Source organism: Drosophila obscura, unplaced genomic scaffold (genome assembly GCF_018151105.1).
Source record: "Drosophila obscura isolate BZ-5 IFL unplaced genomic scaffold, ASM1815110v1 contig_199, whole genome shotgun sequence".
Taxonomy (NCBI): domain Eukaryota; kingdom Metazoa; phylum Arthropoda; class Insecta; order Diptera; family Drosophilidae; genus Drosophila; species Drosophila obscura.
Genome location: NW_024542788.1, coordinates 129249 through 149445, shown reverse-complemented (window position 1 = coordinate 149445; position 20197 = coordinate 129249). Strand labels below are relative to the sequence as shown.

At 37.0% G+C, this 20197-nt stretch overlaps 1 protein-coding gene across 1 annotated transcript; it reads right to left on the bottom strand.

Moving 5' to 3' along the window:
* Positions 1 to 4984: 4984 nt before the first annotated feature.
* Positions 4985 to 17179, bottom strand: LOC111073822 (protein daughterless). The gene is made up of 3 exons (XM_022366334.2): positions 16759 to 17179; positions 16545 to 16653; positions 4985 to 8085 (listed from the first exon to the last, which is right to left on the bottom strand). Exon 3 carries the CDS (start codon positions 8044 to 8046, stop codon positions 5998 to 6000), a length of 2049 nt encoding a protein of 682 aa, XP_022222026.2. The 5' UTR covers positions 8047 to 8085; positions 16545 to 16653; positions 16759 to 17179; the 3' UTR covers positions 4985 to 5997.
* Positions 17180 to 20197: the final 3018 nt, after the last annotated feature.

Genomic DNA, 20197 nt, shown 5'->3' with positions numbered 1-20197 from the left:
TATTCGTCGTTTTTTATAACAGCACTCGAAGAGTTAGGGGGTATATTAGATTTTTGGTAAAAGTGGATTTGTATAACGTAAAGTATATATATTGATCCGCATCAATAGCAGAGTCGATTCAGCCATGTCTGTCTGTCTTGATGAGCGCGTAGCTCAGTTCTCAGAGCTAGAGCAACGAAATTGTGTTTCAAAGTATTTTCCCGCCCCATTCTGCCGACGCGAAGGACGAAAATCAGTGGCATCCACACTTTGGAAGATACGAGAAAACGAAAAGCGCATCTGGATAGGATCGGATCATTATTATAGCCAGAATAAATAAAATAATTTGTAGTTGCTAGACCACCCGTCACATCGCTGCATCGCTACTCATTCTCTCTCTCGCTCAGAGTGTGTTAGTGTACGACCTCAGGCGGAGGAGATGTATGTATAATCTTAATCTTAGATGTAGACGACAGATGCAGCAACAAAATTTAAACAATATTTTTTAAATTCCACATCAATCGTAAGCTCACATTCCTATACGGGTATAAAAGGAGATTCAGTCTAAAAAGAGTTAAGGGGTATATTGAATTTGTGGTAAAAGTAGATGTGTGTAACGCAGAGAAGGAAACGTTTCCGACCCCATAAAGTATATATATTCTTGATCAGCATCAATAGCCGAGTCGATACAGCCATGTCTGTCTGTCTGTCTGTTTGTCTGTCTGTCCGTCTTGTTGAGCGCCTAGATCTCAGAGACTATAAGAGCTAGGGCAACCAAATTTGGTTTCCACATTCATGTGATATCACACTGCTACAAGTGTATTTCAAAATTTCGCCCCGCCCCCTTCCGCCCACACAAAGCACGAAAATCTGTGGCAGGCACAATTTTAAAGATACGATGAAACTAAAAAAGCAGTATCGTAGAGAATGACCATATCTACAAGATTGAATCAAATCGGATCATAATTATAGCCAGAATAAAGAATTAATTTTCAGTTGCTTCCCCCGCCTCCACCAGATAGAGACCCACCACTCATTCTCTTTCTCGCTCGCACACTGCCTCGTTATGTACGAGCACCCTCTAGCGGAGGAGATGTAGAATCTAAATGGTGCATGTATAATCTACATGTTAGATGTAGTATATACATAGTAGATGTAGATAACAAATGTAGCAAAAATACGTTAAATGTAAATTTTTTTTTTGTAATTCTAAAGTTCGAAAAAATCTAAAGCTTAAAAATGTATATACTGACTGAGTACAGGTATAAGTAGAGGCCCCAGAAGCGACTCACACGTTCCTTCTCGTTGGTTATGACTTCAGGAGATATATACGACGTCCCAAAGGCGAAAAATTCGACTCGACACGGGCCGAGGTATTTACGAAGGCCAAAAATTTTAGAACCCACACAAGCACAGTATGTGAGAATACATGGCACACACACATTTACGTACCCTGAAAACGAAACTCAAAACAAACTCAAAACGCGTTTCGGAAAATAAGAATTCATAAATATTTTGTCGTGTCTGTGTACACACAGACACTTGCAATTCTCGGCTTGCTTTCGCATCTCGTCATAAATCCAACGACCCGAACGTCACAACACCACAGCCGAATGGTCCCAGCACCCCAGCCGAAGACCTGGGGGTGCTGGGACAGAAAACTCAGTTGCAACACGTTCGGTGTATGAACTGGCACATCTATATACTGCAGGGCTCGGCACGGCCCTATCCCATGGGTGCGGGACAAGGCGCTGCTGCTGCGCTGCCGGTACACCGACAGTATAAAAAAGCAGCGGCGCTTCGTATGGCTTCGGCAATGCGACTTCGGCACTTGTTGTCTCGTTTTCACACCAGATACAGAACGAAAATGGCATCAGTTGCTGATCAGCCGTCATCAATGTGAGACCACGCTACGCAACTACTGAAATATACACTGAGACAAAAAATGTTCGATGGGAATTGGGAAAACAAATTTTTCTTTGTCCAAAATATGGATGGCGATGCGCAATGCACAATTTGCGATTATGTTGCGTACCGCTGTAATTTATATGTCATTGAAAAACATCTTCGTGTTTTAGCTACGCACACAAGCGCACTTCACTGTATGGGTGCCGAGCCCTGATATACTGTATGGTTAGTGGTCTGAGTAAACCCCAAGGAACATATTTCTGCTGAGCGTTTGAGTTGAGTTAATAACAATTTTTTGAAGGGGTATCGAACAGGCTCGACCATACTCATTGCCGTTCTCTGATGGGTACCTTTCAGAATAATATAAAAGCAGGCCAAAATATGGCAATCTTTTGACAAAATTGCGCTTGATGCATTACCTTTTTTAACTAAATCAGTTCCATGCTGTTAGGACAATCATCCCACTTCGAAATCGCCTAATGCCAGAAAAATTGTCAAAATAAATATTTTGCGAAAGTTTGGAACGGAAGGACTGGAAAAGCTAACTTTTGAGTTTTACGTCTTAATCCGAATGCGTATAGGTGAAATCAGAGAAAAATGAATCTCATCTCATATTTTAGCTTTTTTTTTTTTTTGACGACCTTATATTTAGGTAGTGCGCACTAGCACTAACCGAACATACACTTATGGACAAAATAATAGGTGTGCTTTATTTTTCTTTTTTAACTTTTTATTTCTAATTTATAGCTTCTCTAATATCAACCCAATCAAAGTTTTTTAAATCTTATATTGTCTTCAAAGAAAAAGTAAAAACAGTTTCACAGACTTTACTTTACAAGAAAATTAAATATTTCCTTAAATCCGTCAATCTTGGCTGGACACAATACTAGGTGTACGAAGATAAATGTTTAAATTAAATCGATATTTCACTATTTTAGGTCTTGGATATTAGGAAGATATTAACTTGCGACAAGTTCCAAATGAAATTTTGTACCATGCTCTTTGGACAATATACCAAAGTTGATCTTTATTTTCACAAAAAGTCTTTCCGACCTCTCTTTTGAGTTCACCCCAGAGATTCTCGATGGGATTAATGGGAACATCCACACTTTGCTCTCGGAACCAATCCTTTAATACTCGAGAGGCGTGCTTCGGGTCATTATTCTGCTGGAACTTCCATAAAAGTGGCATATTATCCTCGGCATATGGTAGCATCACCGTCTCCAATAGATCTTTGTATACGAATCTGTCCATTATTCCGTCAATACGATGAATCGGACCAACACCATTAGGCTACCACCTCCATGTTTCACAGTTTTACATGTGTACCTGGGATCAAATTCTTTGCCTTACGGACGACGAACATTCCTTTTGGCATCATTTCCAAATAAATTTATTTTGGTTTAGTCACTCCAGAGAATATTACGCCATTTTTTCTCACCCTCCGGTCCGCACCAGGTTCTACGATCTAGTGCAAATTTGTTCCTCATCTGTTAATTTGCCGAACGAAGCAAAGGAACCCTGCGAGCAATCCTACCTGGTAGGTTTGCTATTTCCGATTTAATAACACAATATTCCCAATTTCGTTGGCAACCGTCCTGGAAGACTTGAACGGGTCGCGTTTAAACAACTGAACCATGCGATCGTCGGGCTTAGATGATAATTTTCTAGGTGCTCCCCGATTTCCACCTATTTTTCCGGTTTTAAGGCATTGGTTACGAAGTTTTGAGATAGTTTTATTAACCTGGCAATGGATTTATAAGTTTTTCCTTCATCTCGGAGTCATCGAATGAGCATTATCTCCTCCGCACTGCAGTGACGCCCACGGCCCATCTTTTATAATTTTAATGGTTGTTAAGTCCATATTTAGTTATATTTTCCTAATACCTTACCTTCTGCAATCAAATAATTATTTTAATAAACTACAGGTTAATGTTTTGCTTCATACACCTATTATTGTGTCCAGCCAAAATTGACGGATTTAAGGAAATATTTAATTTTCTTGTAAAGGGTAAAGGGTCCGTGAAACTGTTTTTAATTTTTCTTTAAAGACCATTAATATAAGATTTGGAAAAACTTTGATTTGTTGAGATTAGAGAAGAAATTAATTAGAAACTAAAAGTTGAAAAAGAAAACCTATTATTTTGTCCATAAGTGTATACTTTATGGGGACGAAAATATTTCCTTTTGTGAGTTACATATATTCACTTCGACCACATATCTAATATATTCCTTAACTTTCTGAGTACGGGTATAAAAACAGCTAGCCTTCGAGTGTCTTCGGCTCTTATTATCTAGCTTTTTTGTCAGTCGTCGACAATGCATTACCATGGTCCACAACTATTTGATAGCATACTGGAAGACAACATTTTTAATAATAGTATACAACATTTTTTTTCATCCAACACCATTTTTCCGCTTCGAACCAAACCAACGTTTTTTTTTTATAGATTTGGGGCTTTAAAAATGCTTTATGACACATTTTCTTTTCTATGACAGAATTTGTTTAATACATTTTTAAAACTGGTATTTTTTTAAGCTTTTTTCAGAGGTAGCGCCTATTTTTTTCACATAACTTTAGTATCTTACATCTGGTTGTAAAAAACTTTTTCATTATGAATAGTATATAAATGCAACATGAAGTGGACCTGAACACTTTGTAGTTTCAGCTTACCGTCTTGGAAATATTAAGCTTTAAAGTGAATTCTTTAAAATACAAATTTTTTTGACATACAAAAAAGCGTAGTTCTTAAAAAAAAATTGTATTTTAATCTCTCAGAAAAAAGAAGGGATGGCCCGAAGCGAAAATACAAGTTCAATTTAGTTGAGTAGTGCAATTGTATGATGTAATTTGCCTGTAAATGTAATTTATTTTGTATTACAACATAAAGCAATAATACAGCCAATTCATGGGGGTTGATAGCGTTCAAAAAGTTTTGGAACTGTAAGCTAAATTTTTAAAATTATGTTTAGCTGAAGATAAAAGTTTAGCTATTGCACTAGCTTAGCAAAGCAAAACCGACTCTTTACCGATGGGAATTTTTAAAAAATATCATGTGTGATGCAAGTTACTTTGAAAAAAAAAAGGAAAAAATTGTAAAGCTGCCAGGAAATCCCAATATCTTCAGTATCAAATAAATTTTTATTTTACGGGAAAGTTTCAGCACGAAATATTTGCAACGTGAACTACAAATCGTGTTGCACAGTGTAAAGCAATAAATCGGGGTCGGCCGCGGACAACTTCGGGTTGATCCTATGTTAACACACAAGCGCACTGCAAAACATGCGAGTGATTACGTGCCGATCACTGCATTAAATTCTGACGATGAACTTTAGAAATCACTTCCATATATGAGTTCAAAATATTAGACAGTCTTCTGAAATTTATCCGTCTCGCTGTCACTATGTCATGACTATATTCCAGATTATATTACATCGCCATAATTTGAAAGTTCCAGTCCCCTATAGTAGAAAACTATATAATTGATAACCATATTACAAATTTCCTTTGAAGCCTTAAGTTACAATACAACAATTATGAGCTAATCTTAATTAACGATTACTTTCATATTTTATTACCCTTACGTTCAATAAATTTTCTTTAATCACAAACCCAATAAAAAATGAATATGGACATATTTATTCCTGTATCTCTGGGAAATAAAAAGAAATAGGCCTATGTTTTTACATTGTAGTTTTCTTTAACTACTTACAGTTAATTATGTCGTTATGTATGCTGTAATTGTATATAAAAAATATGGCTACGGTAATATCGTACAGATATAAAATTAAAACAAATTATTTAATCAAATTATCTATGAAACGTAAAATATCTTCCCAGGTAAAAAATAGTGGAATAGCTATATACAATCATATTAATAAGTAAACCTGGTCATATTGACAATCGTTTAGGCGATGTTTGTTAAAAGTGTTGTACATTTTAAAAGAGTTATGTTGCTTGAGACTGCCATTTTGGAAAGGAACGCCAAAATATATTTTTTTTAAATCTGATGCTCGAGTTCCGAGTTTGATGAGTACTTGGTAGAGTCTTGAATACATTGGTTTTTTATGGAAGATAGGGGCGATTTCAGAGGGGTTTCTAAGTGCATGCTATTGCGGAAGCTGACCGTGTCCGAGTTGTGATTGTTGTTGCTGCTGTAAATGTGGTGGTAAGACGCTGGTAGCATTGTTAACAGGTAAGGATATGGTCATGGTACTTATAGTCTGCGATGACGGTGGCACAAGCTGCGTCGATTGGCTGTGATAGCTGCTTCCGGACGCTCCAACCGGTGGTTGTGGTATCATGTGATGCTGGCCACTCAGCTTAGGGCCGTCCTCGGCTTTTTCTTCCTCACGTCGTTTAAGACATGCTGCCTTGGGATTCAGATTTCGTTCGCGAACCTGTTGCTCCAGGGTCATAATAACTTCAACAGCCATATTAAGAATTCCCAACTTAGTTTGTGGTTTATCTGATTTTAGGTGAGTCATACACATTCGACCCAATTCTTTCAATGCCTCATTGATATCTCGTATGCGAATTCTTTCGCGAGCGTTGTTGGCCTGACGACGTTCTTTTTCTCGAATCGCCTTTACAGCAGGTTCTGCGTCATCATCATCATCCGCCGAAGAGCAGTATCGGCGTGGTCTTTTTGATGATTTTACACCTTGCGAAAGCTGTTGCAATTGGGTTGCATTTAATGATTCTATAGAACTTGTTGGTTTTGTATCGGAAACTTCTAAGCTAGTCAGGTTCGAGGTGGTGCAGACTGATGATATAGTATTGGTTACAGTATGTTCCTTCCGTTTTTTTGTTTGTTTAGTTGTTGAAGTTAATGAATTTCGATCTGTTTTTAAATGCGCCAATCCATCTTCGCCAACTGTTTGAACTGATGTTCCGGCAGCTCCCATAGACAGAACTTCATGAACAAGTGTATTGGACGTGTTGGTAACAGAAGAACTTCCACTTCCGGAGGCGGTGACGTTTAAAAGATGCGAAGGGGAATTGGGAACAAATGAAGACATTGCATCTATATTGTCAATTGATGCAATAGATGGGTTAACGTTTGGTGTAATTTCGGGCTCGCAATGATTTCGCAGTACGTTAAGTGCATCATCTAATCTTTCCTCCATGCGTACGCCTTGAAATACAGAAGCCATTGTATGTAAACTAGTTACAGGAACCATATCGTTCGCGTAATTCGAATTTGTGCCACCATTTAACACAGAATGGCCCCACCCACCTGGAGCAGTAACAGACGGTTCCCCAACAGATTGAGTCAAAGGGGGTGGTGAATTTACGGGCGTAGAAGGATTTGAACCGAAACTACTAATACTTTGATCAGCTACATTAGCTGGTAAATACATTTGTTGCCTCAATGATGTTGCCGAAGAATTACCAGCTCCAGCCACTTTCACATTAACTCCAGCACTAACTCCGCTGAATGTATCTGCACTCTGCACCGCAGGACTGTTTTGCTGACTGTGATGGGAATGTGCATGAGAATGTGAAGTGTGATTGAGCGAATGATGACCATGCGGTCCAGCCGTGGATAACGAACTATGCTGTGCTTGTACTACTTGGCTTTGATTGTGTGCCTGTGGTGAGTTGAATATGGCTGGTGGATGGACAGGTGGTTGTCCGCTGATGCTAGGCAAACTACCGGCACTAGCTCTAAAAGAACTCATTGGCGGAAGAGAAGTTGACACCGAACAATGCATAGCATGACCACTTTCGCTACCCATGTTGATACCAATACTTGTTGCACTTGACAACCCGTCCGCATTATGCACTTGCTGGTCCAAAGTATGACAAGTCAGTGGAACGGTATTTTGATAAGAGGTGTGTCCCATATAATTATTACCACTGTTCATTTGGGATGGACACCATGCACCGCTACTCGTAACAGCTGAATCAAAATACTGGTCAACTGTTGTTGTATTAGGAAATCGATTGTTTCCTCCATTGGCGTCATGAATTGAGTTAAAATCATTTGGATACATGCCATTTTCTACTCCAAGGTTTCCGTAAGGTGAGTGATACCCCCCTCCACCTCCACGGTCAGATCCGGCTGTGCCCGTTGGTTGTTTGTTTGCTATTTTATTAAAACAGTTTTGAAACACTTCATACAAGTGCATTGGCTCGTCATCACTGGTAGCCATATCTGCACCACAATTAAAGACGGAGTTTTGGCAATGGATCTGAAATGGAAAAGTTATTAATAAATTATTAATGTACAGCTTATGCATACATAAATATGTATATTAAGATTTACATTTATTTTCGGAAATATATATTTTTTAAATGTATTATTCCCCTTTGCAAATCAATCGTTCGTGTATGAGATTAAATGCAGCCTGACACCGTCCAATATGAGCTACGACAAAGGCCTTCGGTTTCGAGCTGAGCGAAAAGCCACGGTCGCTTAAGCAAATAAAAAAGCTTTTGGAACTACATCCATTGTAGTAGCCCCGCAGTTGCTGTTCGATGATCGAATTTCTTGATCAATTGATTCGGGTTTAATTTTTAGCCCGACGTTCAGAGCCGTGCTTTAACTTCGACTCTTCAAAGTCATAAGATTTCAAATTCATGCGCAAATATATCTATAATCGATCCGGATAGTTTTAAAGTCTGCCAAAGACCACGGATTCATCCAGTGAGATTAGCTCCAAACTAGATCCCTCAATATCTACGGTCGGTCGTGCTCCCCAGACACTCATGTTGTACTTCTACAGATAACAAATTTGACTGTAACTGTCGGCTGGTTTTAAAAACGACTTCTAAGAAATTAAGCTCAAATTAAAACATCACCGTTTAGTTTGAGCTGTTTAATATTAAGAGTAACCACTGGAAAAAAACTTAAACTTAAGGAACTCCAGAAAATTTGCCATCTACTAATTGCAGTCCCTATGATCAACACACGTAAAACGAAAACCACTGTACAATCCAAAAACTGCCAGGAATTTGGGCATATCAAGACTCTCGGCACTCATGCTCATGACTGTTTAATGCTTTGGAATCCAAAGAAATCCATTACGAATTCTTCCTTCAGTCAGATTCAAAACAACGCAAATCACGAAATACAGAGTGCGAGTAATGCGGACTAAAATCACAAAGTTTCGTTCGCATCTCTTTGAAATGCTTCAAAACATGCCACGGAGCTAGTGTGCCTTCCGGATTAGCAAATTTGTCTCTTTTTTCTTCGGTTCTTTTATTTGGAACACGTATTCTCTTGCTATTTCAGAAATTTATTGTTTTCAGTGTGAAGCAGGAAAACGCACAGTAGGCAGTAGCATAAGTAGTAGGCAGTCGCTTCTGTGGACGCGACTCTACTTATACCCGTACTCAGTCCGTATATACAGTTGTGTTCAATGAAATAGTAGTGCCGCACCTCATCACTTTCAAAACCCTTTTTGAGATATTTCTAGTCTTTCAAATTGAACAAGTGATACCTTTACGGAAAGCCTGGAATGTAAGCATTAGAAACTTGAAGAAACCCCATTACATTTGCATTCTATCTTCTTGTTATTTATGACTTTAGACAACTACCCATGATATCTGCTGTTCAATGAAATAGTAGTGCTGGGTTAAATTAATTTTTAAAAATGAAAAAGCAAAGCTAATTTTTTTAAATAAGTCACCATCCGTAGCTCAATTTAGATATCGAATAATTTGATGAAAGAAAGTTTTGAACATAGCGGTACTTTTGATTTTGAAGCGTTGAAGAAATCATTGCTCCGTCCAGAAGAGGAGACCTAAGATTTAGACTAAAAACTTAAGGCAGGAGGTATAATGGGATTGAAAACTAAGTTGTAGGCACTCTCACTACTGTATTTAACCCAATTAACTAAAAGAAGTAGACTGGAAATCGATTTTGTATGCGAAAAACTTATATTTTAGAGGATGGTCGGCGATGGTCGAAGGCAAGACCAGGCCTTTAATATCCTCAAAAATTATGAAAAAAATTTTAAAGAACTGTGACGGTTCTTAGACGGTTGATTACAAGAATGAATGCAATTGAATGCAAGAAGTCCCAGAAAGCACCGCGTTTGGGTCTAAGAGTACATGGGTGCACGACTTCAGTTTGGAAAAACGCATGTGGAATGGCCTGTGTCACAGTGACAAAAATACTTTTGACTAAAGATAGTAAAGTTGTATTATATGGTAAGATAAACTCAAAAGATTATGTTTGGCATTCACAGAAATCCGATTACCACCTAAAATCATGAAAAAATTAGCATTGGTCATGCTAGGCTGAGCCTTATGGGGCCCAGCTCATATGAGCTAGTACTTTCTGGCCTGGCGTTTGAGTATAGTATGGTTTTGAGCAAAACTGAGGATGTAGGCATACTTTAGAATACATTACATTCATATTACAGTTGAAAAATTCCTGCTAAAAGGATATTTTAACCGGATAATGACTTGAAACACCCATAAAAGCTCGCTAGGAATAGATTTTTATCGGAAAAGATCGACGTTTTTCCATGGCCAACTGTCCAACTGGATATTGATCTCATCGAAATCTTATGGGGGAATACCAAATACATTATTGCAACTGCAAATCCGTGAACCAGAGCCAAGTTTTAGCAAGTGGTTCATGGATTATTGGCTCAAATCCTATTGAAGCGTTGGCAAGAGATTAATGACCCATATCCGGCCGGTGCAAGTTCGAAATGAAAACCAAATTGATTAAAAACTAAATATTAAAGCTCAGGAAACATGAAAAACATGAATTATATGTTTTTATTTGAGATTCGTTGTTTTTTTCAATGTTCTAAAAAAAACACTACTATTTCATTGAACAGAAAATTTCATGGGTATTCGGCTTATGTCATGTAAAACAAGAAAATGGAATTCAAATGAATTGACATTTCTTCGGTTTTCTAATGGTAACAGTCCAGTCTATTTAAAAAGGTATCATTTGTTCAATTTGGATAGCTGGAAGTGTCTCAAAAAGAGTTTTGAAAGTGATGAGGTGCGGCACTACTATTTCATTGAACCCAACTGTATATTTTTGAGCATATGATTTTTTAGAATTTTAGAATTTAAAAAAAATTTTCATTTTAAATTTTTCTGCAACATCTGTTATCTACAGCAGATTATAAATGTACCATTTAGCGGGTCTCTCGCTGAAGATGGCGGGGAAAGCAACTGAAAATTAATTTCAGCATTCTAGCTATAATTATGCGCCGATCTGATTCAGATTCGGCAATCTGGTGGATATGGACATTCTCTACGATACTGCGTTTTTAGTTTTATCGTATCTTTAAAATTGTGCCTGCCACAGATTTTCGTCCTTTGTGGGGGCGGTGCGAAATTTTGAAATACACTTGTAGCAGTGCGTCTGTAAACAAAATTTGGTTGCTTTAGCTCTTATAGTCTCCGAGATCTAGGCGCTCATCGAGACGGACAAACGGACATACGAACAGACGGACATGGCTATATTGACTCGGCTATTGATGCTGATCAAGAATATATATGTATACTTTATGGGGTCGGAAACGTTTCCTTCTCTGCGTTGCACACATCCGATTTTACCACAAATACAATTTACCCCTTAACTCTTTTTTGAGTACGGGTATAAAACATCAAATTTGTGTGTTGTTTTCTCGTTCTCTCTACCAGAAAATCACGTGGATTGTGAGTGAAGAAAAAACTTAGCTTTTCGAAGGCACATAGTAAAAACGGGGGGAACACTGTGAGTTGCGCGCAATGATCTAACCCTATTGACCTAAAATAAGCTTAAGTTAACTTTTCGGGATTTTTTGTTATTTTCAGTCATGTTTCCTTTACTATTATCTCCTAGAAAAAAGATAATTCTTGATAAAAGCTTCTCCTTCTCCTCCAATCTCGGCTAACAGTATATTTTCAGGCTTTTATTATGGCGGAATTGGAAAACGTATTTTTTTCTTACATATGATGCGCAGAAAATTGAAGTATTGCATTACCAAACGTTCCAGCTCCTATATTCAAAGCTTCATATAGCGTAGCTCTTGCATTAGCCAGACAATGTCGCACCTTTACAGACGGTGTGTTCTTTAAAACATTAATGTTGGATGTTTTACAATGCTTAGATGCAGAACAAAGTGCCATAGTTCAAACATTCGATGATATAGCTTTACCTGCCCGTACGATCGCACGAAGAAATTAGTACATTTATTCATGGTCAAGCGAAAAAAAGGATGAGTAATTGCAAATATTTGTTTGTTTCGCTAGACAAAAGCATCTGCGTAAAAACAGTCGATAAGAATCTAGTCTGCTTTGAGAAACTATTTGACTTGATTTTTCTTCATGGTCATGTTACAGGGGAGGTATTATTTCACCAACTATTATCGAAAGTTTTGTGTTTTGTCGATTCGAAAAAATTAAGTGCAGTATGTACCGATGGAATTCATTGCCCCTCATTCCATTGTATGATACACCAAGACAACAAGCCCTTCTTGCTAGAAAACTCAAAATGATCTCTGTTATGAACATTTCTGTGCAAATAATAAACAAAATAAGAGGTGGACACAATGCTTTGACTCATATGAAGTTCAAATTGTTGAGTTTGTGAAAAGTTTAGAAGCTAAATATGGTGACCTTTTAATGTACACAGAAGTACGGTGGATAAGTAGGGGGAAATACATCGAACGGCTCTTTAATTTGCGTAAAGAAGTCACAAGCTTTTTTGAAACAATTGGAAACAACGCTGCAGATCTCCTTGTATCTATAGAAAATCCTGACTTTTCGATGCATTTCGATTCTACATTACACTTAATCTTTCCTTGCAAGGTAAAAACAAGACAATTTTGGAACTTATTCGATCAATAGCCCATTTCGATACAAAACTTTCGTTATTGCCCACTAGCCTTCAAAACAACAATATTCAGGGGTGCCACTGAAATCACTTCCGCTGGAAAATCACCTCAATTCCATTCCGCCATGACACACACCGATTTTTCAGCGGAATCAAAATCGCTCACAAATATCCAGCGATTTGATTAAATACACCCATAAACACACACCTAAAACGATTCGAATCTTTCTTTCCCATAAAGGTTGTTCAATTGGTGGTTAACCCTCATCCAAATAATTTAACATTATACATGTTAAGTTAATAAAATAAGCGTTTTAGTAAATCACTATTCAATCCGCTGACTGAATTTTCACTTAACGATTCCGCTCTCAATCCGCTGAAGACCGAGGTTGCCACCTAGGGCGATTCGGACATTAGAAGTTAATACAGTAATGCCACCTTTTTTAAGTCGAATTCGGAGAAATATATTTAATATTAATTATATTGAAAGCATTCTGTTTTTCTTTAATTAAGCATTCCAAAAAAAAATAGCTCATTGTAATAAAACTTCCTTTACGTCAAACGTGTGCATACTTTTTGTGCAAATGGTGAAAACATTTGTAGTCATTTGTAGTTCTACCAGGTGACATCGCTTCAAAATGCCAAAACAAAACTAACAAACCATTTCTACACATTATTGCTATTGCATTTATGTCAAAAATCCCTGATCGGCTAAGCGCAGACCCATGGCAGCACAAATACAAGCATAGCGATCATTATACCAAAAAATGGTAATTGTAATTAACTAAATTAGCAGTAGTTTGAGAAGACAATCACAAAAACCATATACGTATCGTCTGAACGCGAAAACGAGTCCGATGCGCATCTGAGAAGCCTGCGACGCATGGTTTGTATTCTAATATGTTGCCTCCGTAGTTCTTCGATGGCCAACAGTCTCGGTAAAAGCATTTTAATTAAGTTCACCGTAAAATTCAGATGTGTGTTTTTTTTTAACAGCTGATTGCTGCCATGCTTGGAGAGTTGCCAGACAACTGCTAGAGTTGCCGAGTACATTGTTTTGTTTGACTCGCACGATATGGGATGTTTTTTTTGCTTTTTATATCATAAAAGAAAAAAAGAAAAACCAATTGTTTTGATATGATAAAATCAATCAATGAAAGGTGTCAACCCTAGCCTTAGTTCGAATTTGGTTTGTGACAATGCTAAGGAAAATGAAATCGCTCGGAATTCTGTGGCACGGCGGAAATTTTTAAGCGGAAATCCTCTGCGCGGTTTCCCATTTCAATAGTGATTTCTGTGGCACCCCATGATTGTCGTTTTACAATAACGTCGCATATATTTTCCGAATTAAAAATCAAAAGTGACGATAAAATTCAAGAATTTGCAGCTGTAGTCCGAGTTTAACCGAAAATTTTCGAGAAAGGTTTCAAGATTTTAAGATTGAATGACATGCAATTGTGTAACATGATTTTCCATTTTCCGTTGAACTATAAGATCTAGAAACCGCATTACGTGAAGAGCTTGTTCAATTACGGAATGATGCTAGGAAAACATTTTTGGGTAGGGATTGATGATGAAAAGTATCCGCACCTCCAAACTTAATTTTTTTGGCTCTACTCAATGTTTGGTACAACATATGTATAGCTGCATTTTCTAGTCTTAAAATAATTCTGAGCAAGCTCAGAAGTAAAATAAGCGATTCACATCCAACCGATCTCATGCGTATTAAGGAATTCAGAGGAGCAATAGATTTGGACTCGGTAACTCAGACGATAAACTAATTAAATTTTTTTGTTGCTAATGATTTTCTTCATTTATTAGTTTTTATGTTACTACTCTTTAGTTTTTTATTATGAGTTATTTCTTATTTTTTCTTACGTTTTTTTATATTTTACTACTTTTTTGTTGGTTAATTATGGTTGTTTATGATTTTTTATTTTGTTTGGCACAAAACATCTTGCTTTATCTGAAATAATTTTTTACAGCGAAAAGCAAGAAACTTTTTGCCTTCGTGTCTGTTGTCTTCGCACACAAACGCACCAAAAAATATGTGAGTGCGTGCCGATCCCTGACCTAGACCTCCCAATTCGCAGAGTTTTGCCACTTTGTACACCAACCTCGAAAACCACTTCTGTTTTATGTAACGAAATTTTAGGTCGAGCGAGAGAGAGAAAGAGTAAGCGCTGCAGAGCTGGAAGGGGGTAGCTTAACCACAGTAAATTAATCTCTTCGTTCAGGCTATAATAATGATCCGATCTGATTCAAATTCGACAATACTGCGTTTTTGATTTTATCGTATCTGCAAAATTGTGGATGTCAGCTTTGCGTCCTTTGTGGAGGCGGAATGAGGCGGGTCGAACATTCGAAATACACTTGTAACATTGTGAGATCACAGAAGTCTGGATACAAAATGAGGTTGCCCTAGCTCTTTTATAGTCTCTTAGAAATAGGCGACAAATAAGATGTACGGACAGACAGACATGGGTATATCGACTTGGCTATTGATGCGGCATTGGGTGATTGCAAAAACGTTAACTTAAAAATAACCGGAATTAACTCGCTCAGTGTTGACGGATACACACTTGCATCATGCTCATTCTTATTTCGGGTGTTTGTTACTTCGGCTCAATAATGATCGTATTGATTATAAGTAAGGACGGAATGAGTAAACTCAGCTCGCATGATTTTATTTAAGTGAAGGAGTCGGCAAACAGACATGCCCCTTCGGCTTGTTCTCACGTTCGACTCTCTTTGCATTTGCAAGTATAAGTGTCAACCCGTTCTCACACATGTTAGCTATGATCGTATTGTAAACAAAGCTGCGATTTGGGTGAGTGGTTAAGAATTAATCCGAACGAGGCGTTTGCCAGCACGAGCTGGGCTTATATATGAGTAAAGAAATAAACACAATAAGCAAGAAAGTGATCCGAACGAAGCCAGCACGAGCTGCGTTTTTTCAATGCTGAGTATTTTGAGCGATTGCATGCGATATTGGTAATGGGCGGAGCAAATTACGAAGGCATTTCGTATGGGAACGGCTAGAACGGCAGATTTCTGTCACGATCATTTTTTCAACCATGGTTACTATTGTGGCTATACGATATGCATGAAAAGAAGAATATATCAAAAAATTCGAAACCTAACAACTGTAAGGCTAGTATAGTATGCTACATTAGAGATGGATAGCTGGCTGATTTTGGCTTGCGTCTACAATATCCATAAATGAAGAGAGGCTAATTAACTTTGCTGCAAGGCAGAAGCATTTTCTGTAGCATCAGATTACATTTCAATCGACGGAATACATTCATTAAACTGTTCCAGATGTATGTGCAACTGGAATCCAAACGAGAAAACATTGAATTTAAAGAGGACTACCATGGAACAGCCATAACCAAAATTGCTCGAACGGCTCCACTTGTCATCTTAACCAAGAAAAATATTCATACGTATGTATACTATATATCTGCCTAATATATCGTACTAAGCTGATAAGAACACGCTTTACCTTACCACCAGACAAGCTTTTAATACTCATTATTGTAGCTACTTTATATAGAATTTCGGCTTTGATACACTTTGGCCAATTAAAAACCAAACAATGTAAATTTACAGGCCTGTCCATACAGATAGTACATATCACATACGTATTTATACACATATACACATTCTATGTACATACAGTGATATTTCCAAAGGCTCCAGTAACCAGTATTGTTTACGAATGTACATGTGTACATACATATTTATTTACAAATGTATATTTGATTATAACACAAAAATGGTGGTTTTTAAAAATGTATACACATAAATATTTAACATTAGGAAATATGTACACAAAACTATCAATATAACTTTACTCACGCTAATATCCAGTTAATTGAACTTTTTTTTTACGTATTTTGGGATTCCTTTTGTTGCAGCGAGAGTACCGATGTAAAGCCACAGCCTATGTATACGTACATATATATATCTGAATATATAAATATAGGTATATCTTTACAAATGTACGTATAGGGCATGTTTAATTTCTTTAAATATCCGAAATCTTTAAGTTTAGATTAGATTTATAAGTTACCTTGTGCAAGACAATTTTTCGATTCGTAATTTCAGTCCAGGACAACTACAGGCAATATATGTATGTTTATTATTACATTAAACTCAAAAAAGTAACATTGACGAATTACATAATAGTTTTTTTAATTTACACATTGTAAATATACATTTTATTTAATAATTTCCAAACGTTATGAACATTTTTAATATACATTAATAGATTCTTTACTTAGCATTCACCTTGCTTTAGTTTTCGTGTGCTCGGGAACGCCATCTTTGTTCTCTTCGTGCGTCATATGTAGGGTTGCTTTCCTCGATAAGAACTGATAGGAATTTCGATATATATGACATGGGCAGATTCAGATGGGAATTTCAGATTATTAGTATGTTAAAACATTTTATAAAAATATTTTTCTCAATAGAATTCACTTATTATCTAGTTTGATTTTTTCAACTTTAAATGAATACCATATTTTTCTATTTCTTAAGCCAAGTACTCAGATCGAAAAACTGTTTGCTAGCAAACAGATGTCATATATTTTTCGAGCGACCAGTGGTGTGACCAGAGGTGTGCACTGCATTCCGAACGGTTACTCTGCTCAGACAGCTGCTTGGTTTTGTTTAAAGTTAATAAAATGCACTTCTTCGGCTAGGGCCGCTCTTCCCCAGCCATATCCTGGGCTCCCCAATATTTTATTGGCAAGATAATGTGTCTGACTATTAGCAGCAGCAAATGGCGACGCCTCCCGTGCCGGACACTGTGAAGAAAAACTGTTTTGAAAACAATATATGTTTTATATTTATGAAAATTAATAAAAATAATAAATTATAATATCCATATAATTGTCATTCATATAATACTGCATTAGCTAGATTCTATTTGTCTTCATTATTAAAATATTTCATTTGGTTTTGTGTACTCTTATTGCAATGTTTGCGTCGTGTTTGCTGGCAAATTATATAAAATTGATATCTTTTTCGAGGTGGGTCGAAACATACCAAAAAAACAAGCAAATACTTTGGATAATTTTCCAGTGTATACCGATCTTTTTGTTTTTTGATCTGAGTACTGCCACTAACCATACAGTATATAGATGTGCCAGTTCATACAACGCGGGGTGTTTTTTTTCGATCTTAAAGCCTAGTACTCAGATCGAAAAAAATGTTTTACGGCAAAAACTGTTTTCTAGGCTCTGTACGGTAGCACTAAACATAGTTCATACAACGAAAGGGGCGCAGCTGAGTGTTCTGTCCCGGCTCCCAGGCGCTTCGGCTCTGTGAGGCTGAGACATTCGGGTCGGGAGCTGGGCCGTTCGGCATGTATGACTCATGTCGGGAAGCGAAAGCAAGCTGAGAATTGAAAATGTATGTGTGTAAACAGACACGACAAAATTTTGTATTAATTCTTATTTTCCGAAACCGTTTTGAGTTTGTTTTGAGTTTCGTTTCCAGGTTAAGTAAATGTGTGTGTGCCATGTATTCACACATACTATGCTTGTGTGTGGGCTCTACAATTTTTTTCCGCTTGAATATGTTTTTCGTTTTGTTTTGAGGGCTGATGTGATGTAGCGACCTGTGCTGACCTGCCGCAATATAACTGAGGAATGGGCAGAGTGGGTGGGGGTGGGAAATAAATACAATATATAAAAATAAAGGATGTTATCTCTGCTCATATCTCCAAAACTATAAAATTTTGAAAATTAGATTCGCTAAAGCTCTGGAAAATGTTCTACTAGATGTGTACATTTATTTTATTCAAAGCGTTCATAAAATATTTTTTAATTTTGCAACCTCTTTTTGGCTGACACTGAAATACACACAATGCAAACAAATAACAACTTTAAAACCAAACTCGACCTATTCAGGGCCGTATCAACCCTCAACCGGGCCCTGGGCAACCATCAATCCTTTATTTTGTATATTTCTCAGTGGCTATTATATTTTTTATTCATTATTTGGAGTTTTGTTTTTTCAACAAAATTTTTTTGTTATCTGTATGCGCCCCTTTCATTGTATGAACTGGCACATCTATATACTGTATGTTTAGTGCTTCCGTACAGAGCCTAGGAAACAGTTTTTGCCGTAAATTATTTTTTTTTCTGAGTACTAGGCTTTAAGATCGAAAAAAAAACACCCCGCGTTGTATGAACTGGCACATCTATATACTGTATGGTTAGTGGCAGTACTCAGATCAAAAAACAAAAAGATCGGTATATACTGGAAAATTATCCAAAGTATTTGCTTGTTTTTTTGGTATGTTTCGACCCACCTCGAAAAAGATATCAATTTTATATAATTTGCCAGCAAACACGACGCAAACATTGCAATAAGAGTACACAAAACCAAATGAAATATTTTAATAATGAAGACAAATAGAATCTAGCTAATGCAGTATTATATGAATGACAATTATATAGATATTATAATTTATTATTTTTATTAATTTTCATAAATATAAAACATATATTGTTTTCAAAACAGTTTTTCTTCACAGTGTCCGGCACGGGAGGCGTCGCCATCTGCTGCTGCTAATAGTCAGACACATTATCTTGCCAATAAAATATTGGGGAGCCCAGGATATGGCTGGGGAAGAGCGGCCCCAGTCGAAGAAGTGCATTTTATTATCTTTAAACAAAACCAAGCAGCTGTCTGAGCAGAGTAATCGTTCGGAATGCAGTGCACACCTGTGGTCACACCACTGGCCGCTAGAAGAAAGGTCACACTTTTAATTTCAACGTGCTCTGGAATCTGCAATAGTCGATATATTAACTCCCTGTGCTGTTAAGCGTAAAATTTACTGTTGTTATACTTACGCGTCGGCTCATACAAAAACCAATCTGTTATATATAACAGATTTAACCAAATCGGGATCAGGAATTCACTATTTGTTGTTGCACAGAAATATTTTTTCAGATCAAAATTTGAGGTTTATTAAAAAAATAATTATTTATAAAAATGGCACAAGCTCAATTGCACTGGTAATGGTGTCAAATTCATGTCACTGCATCAATAAGACATCTATTTTTTCATTTTAAGATTAAGATTAAGATTAGTTTTGTTGTATAAAAAGGCGTTTACATATCATTTCAGCGAGATATATGTTGCCGTTTTGAAAACGGAAAAGTCTTGCTTTTTACGAGTGCAGGAGCGACTGACTTTTTCGTTTTGATGGCAAAGCAATGTGGCTAGGGGCTAGCAACAGACCAACAAACCAACAAACACCCAATACCATCGGATACTTTTCGAGTATCTATCGGCTTCTTATTTTTGGTGAAATGAGTACTGCCGTCCGCACAGAGTCTAGAAAACAGTTTGTGCCCGAAGTAATTATACCCGTACTCAAAAAGAGTTAAGGGGTATAATGTATTTGTAGTAAAAGTGGATGTGTGCAACGCAGAGAAGGAAACGTTTCCGACCCCATAAAGTATTTATATTCTTGATCAGCATTAATAACCGAGTCG

What these genes read in the sequence shown, in the direction of transcription:
- LOC111073822 (XM_022366334.2), bottom strand. Translation starts at nt 8,046, where the DNA reads ATGGCTACCAGTGATGACGAGCCAATGCACTTGTATGAAGTGTTTCAA.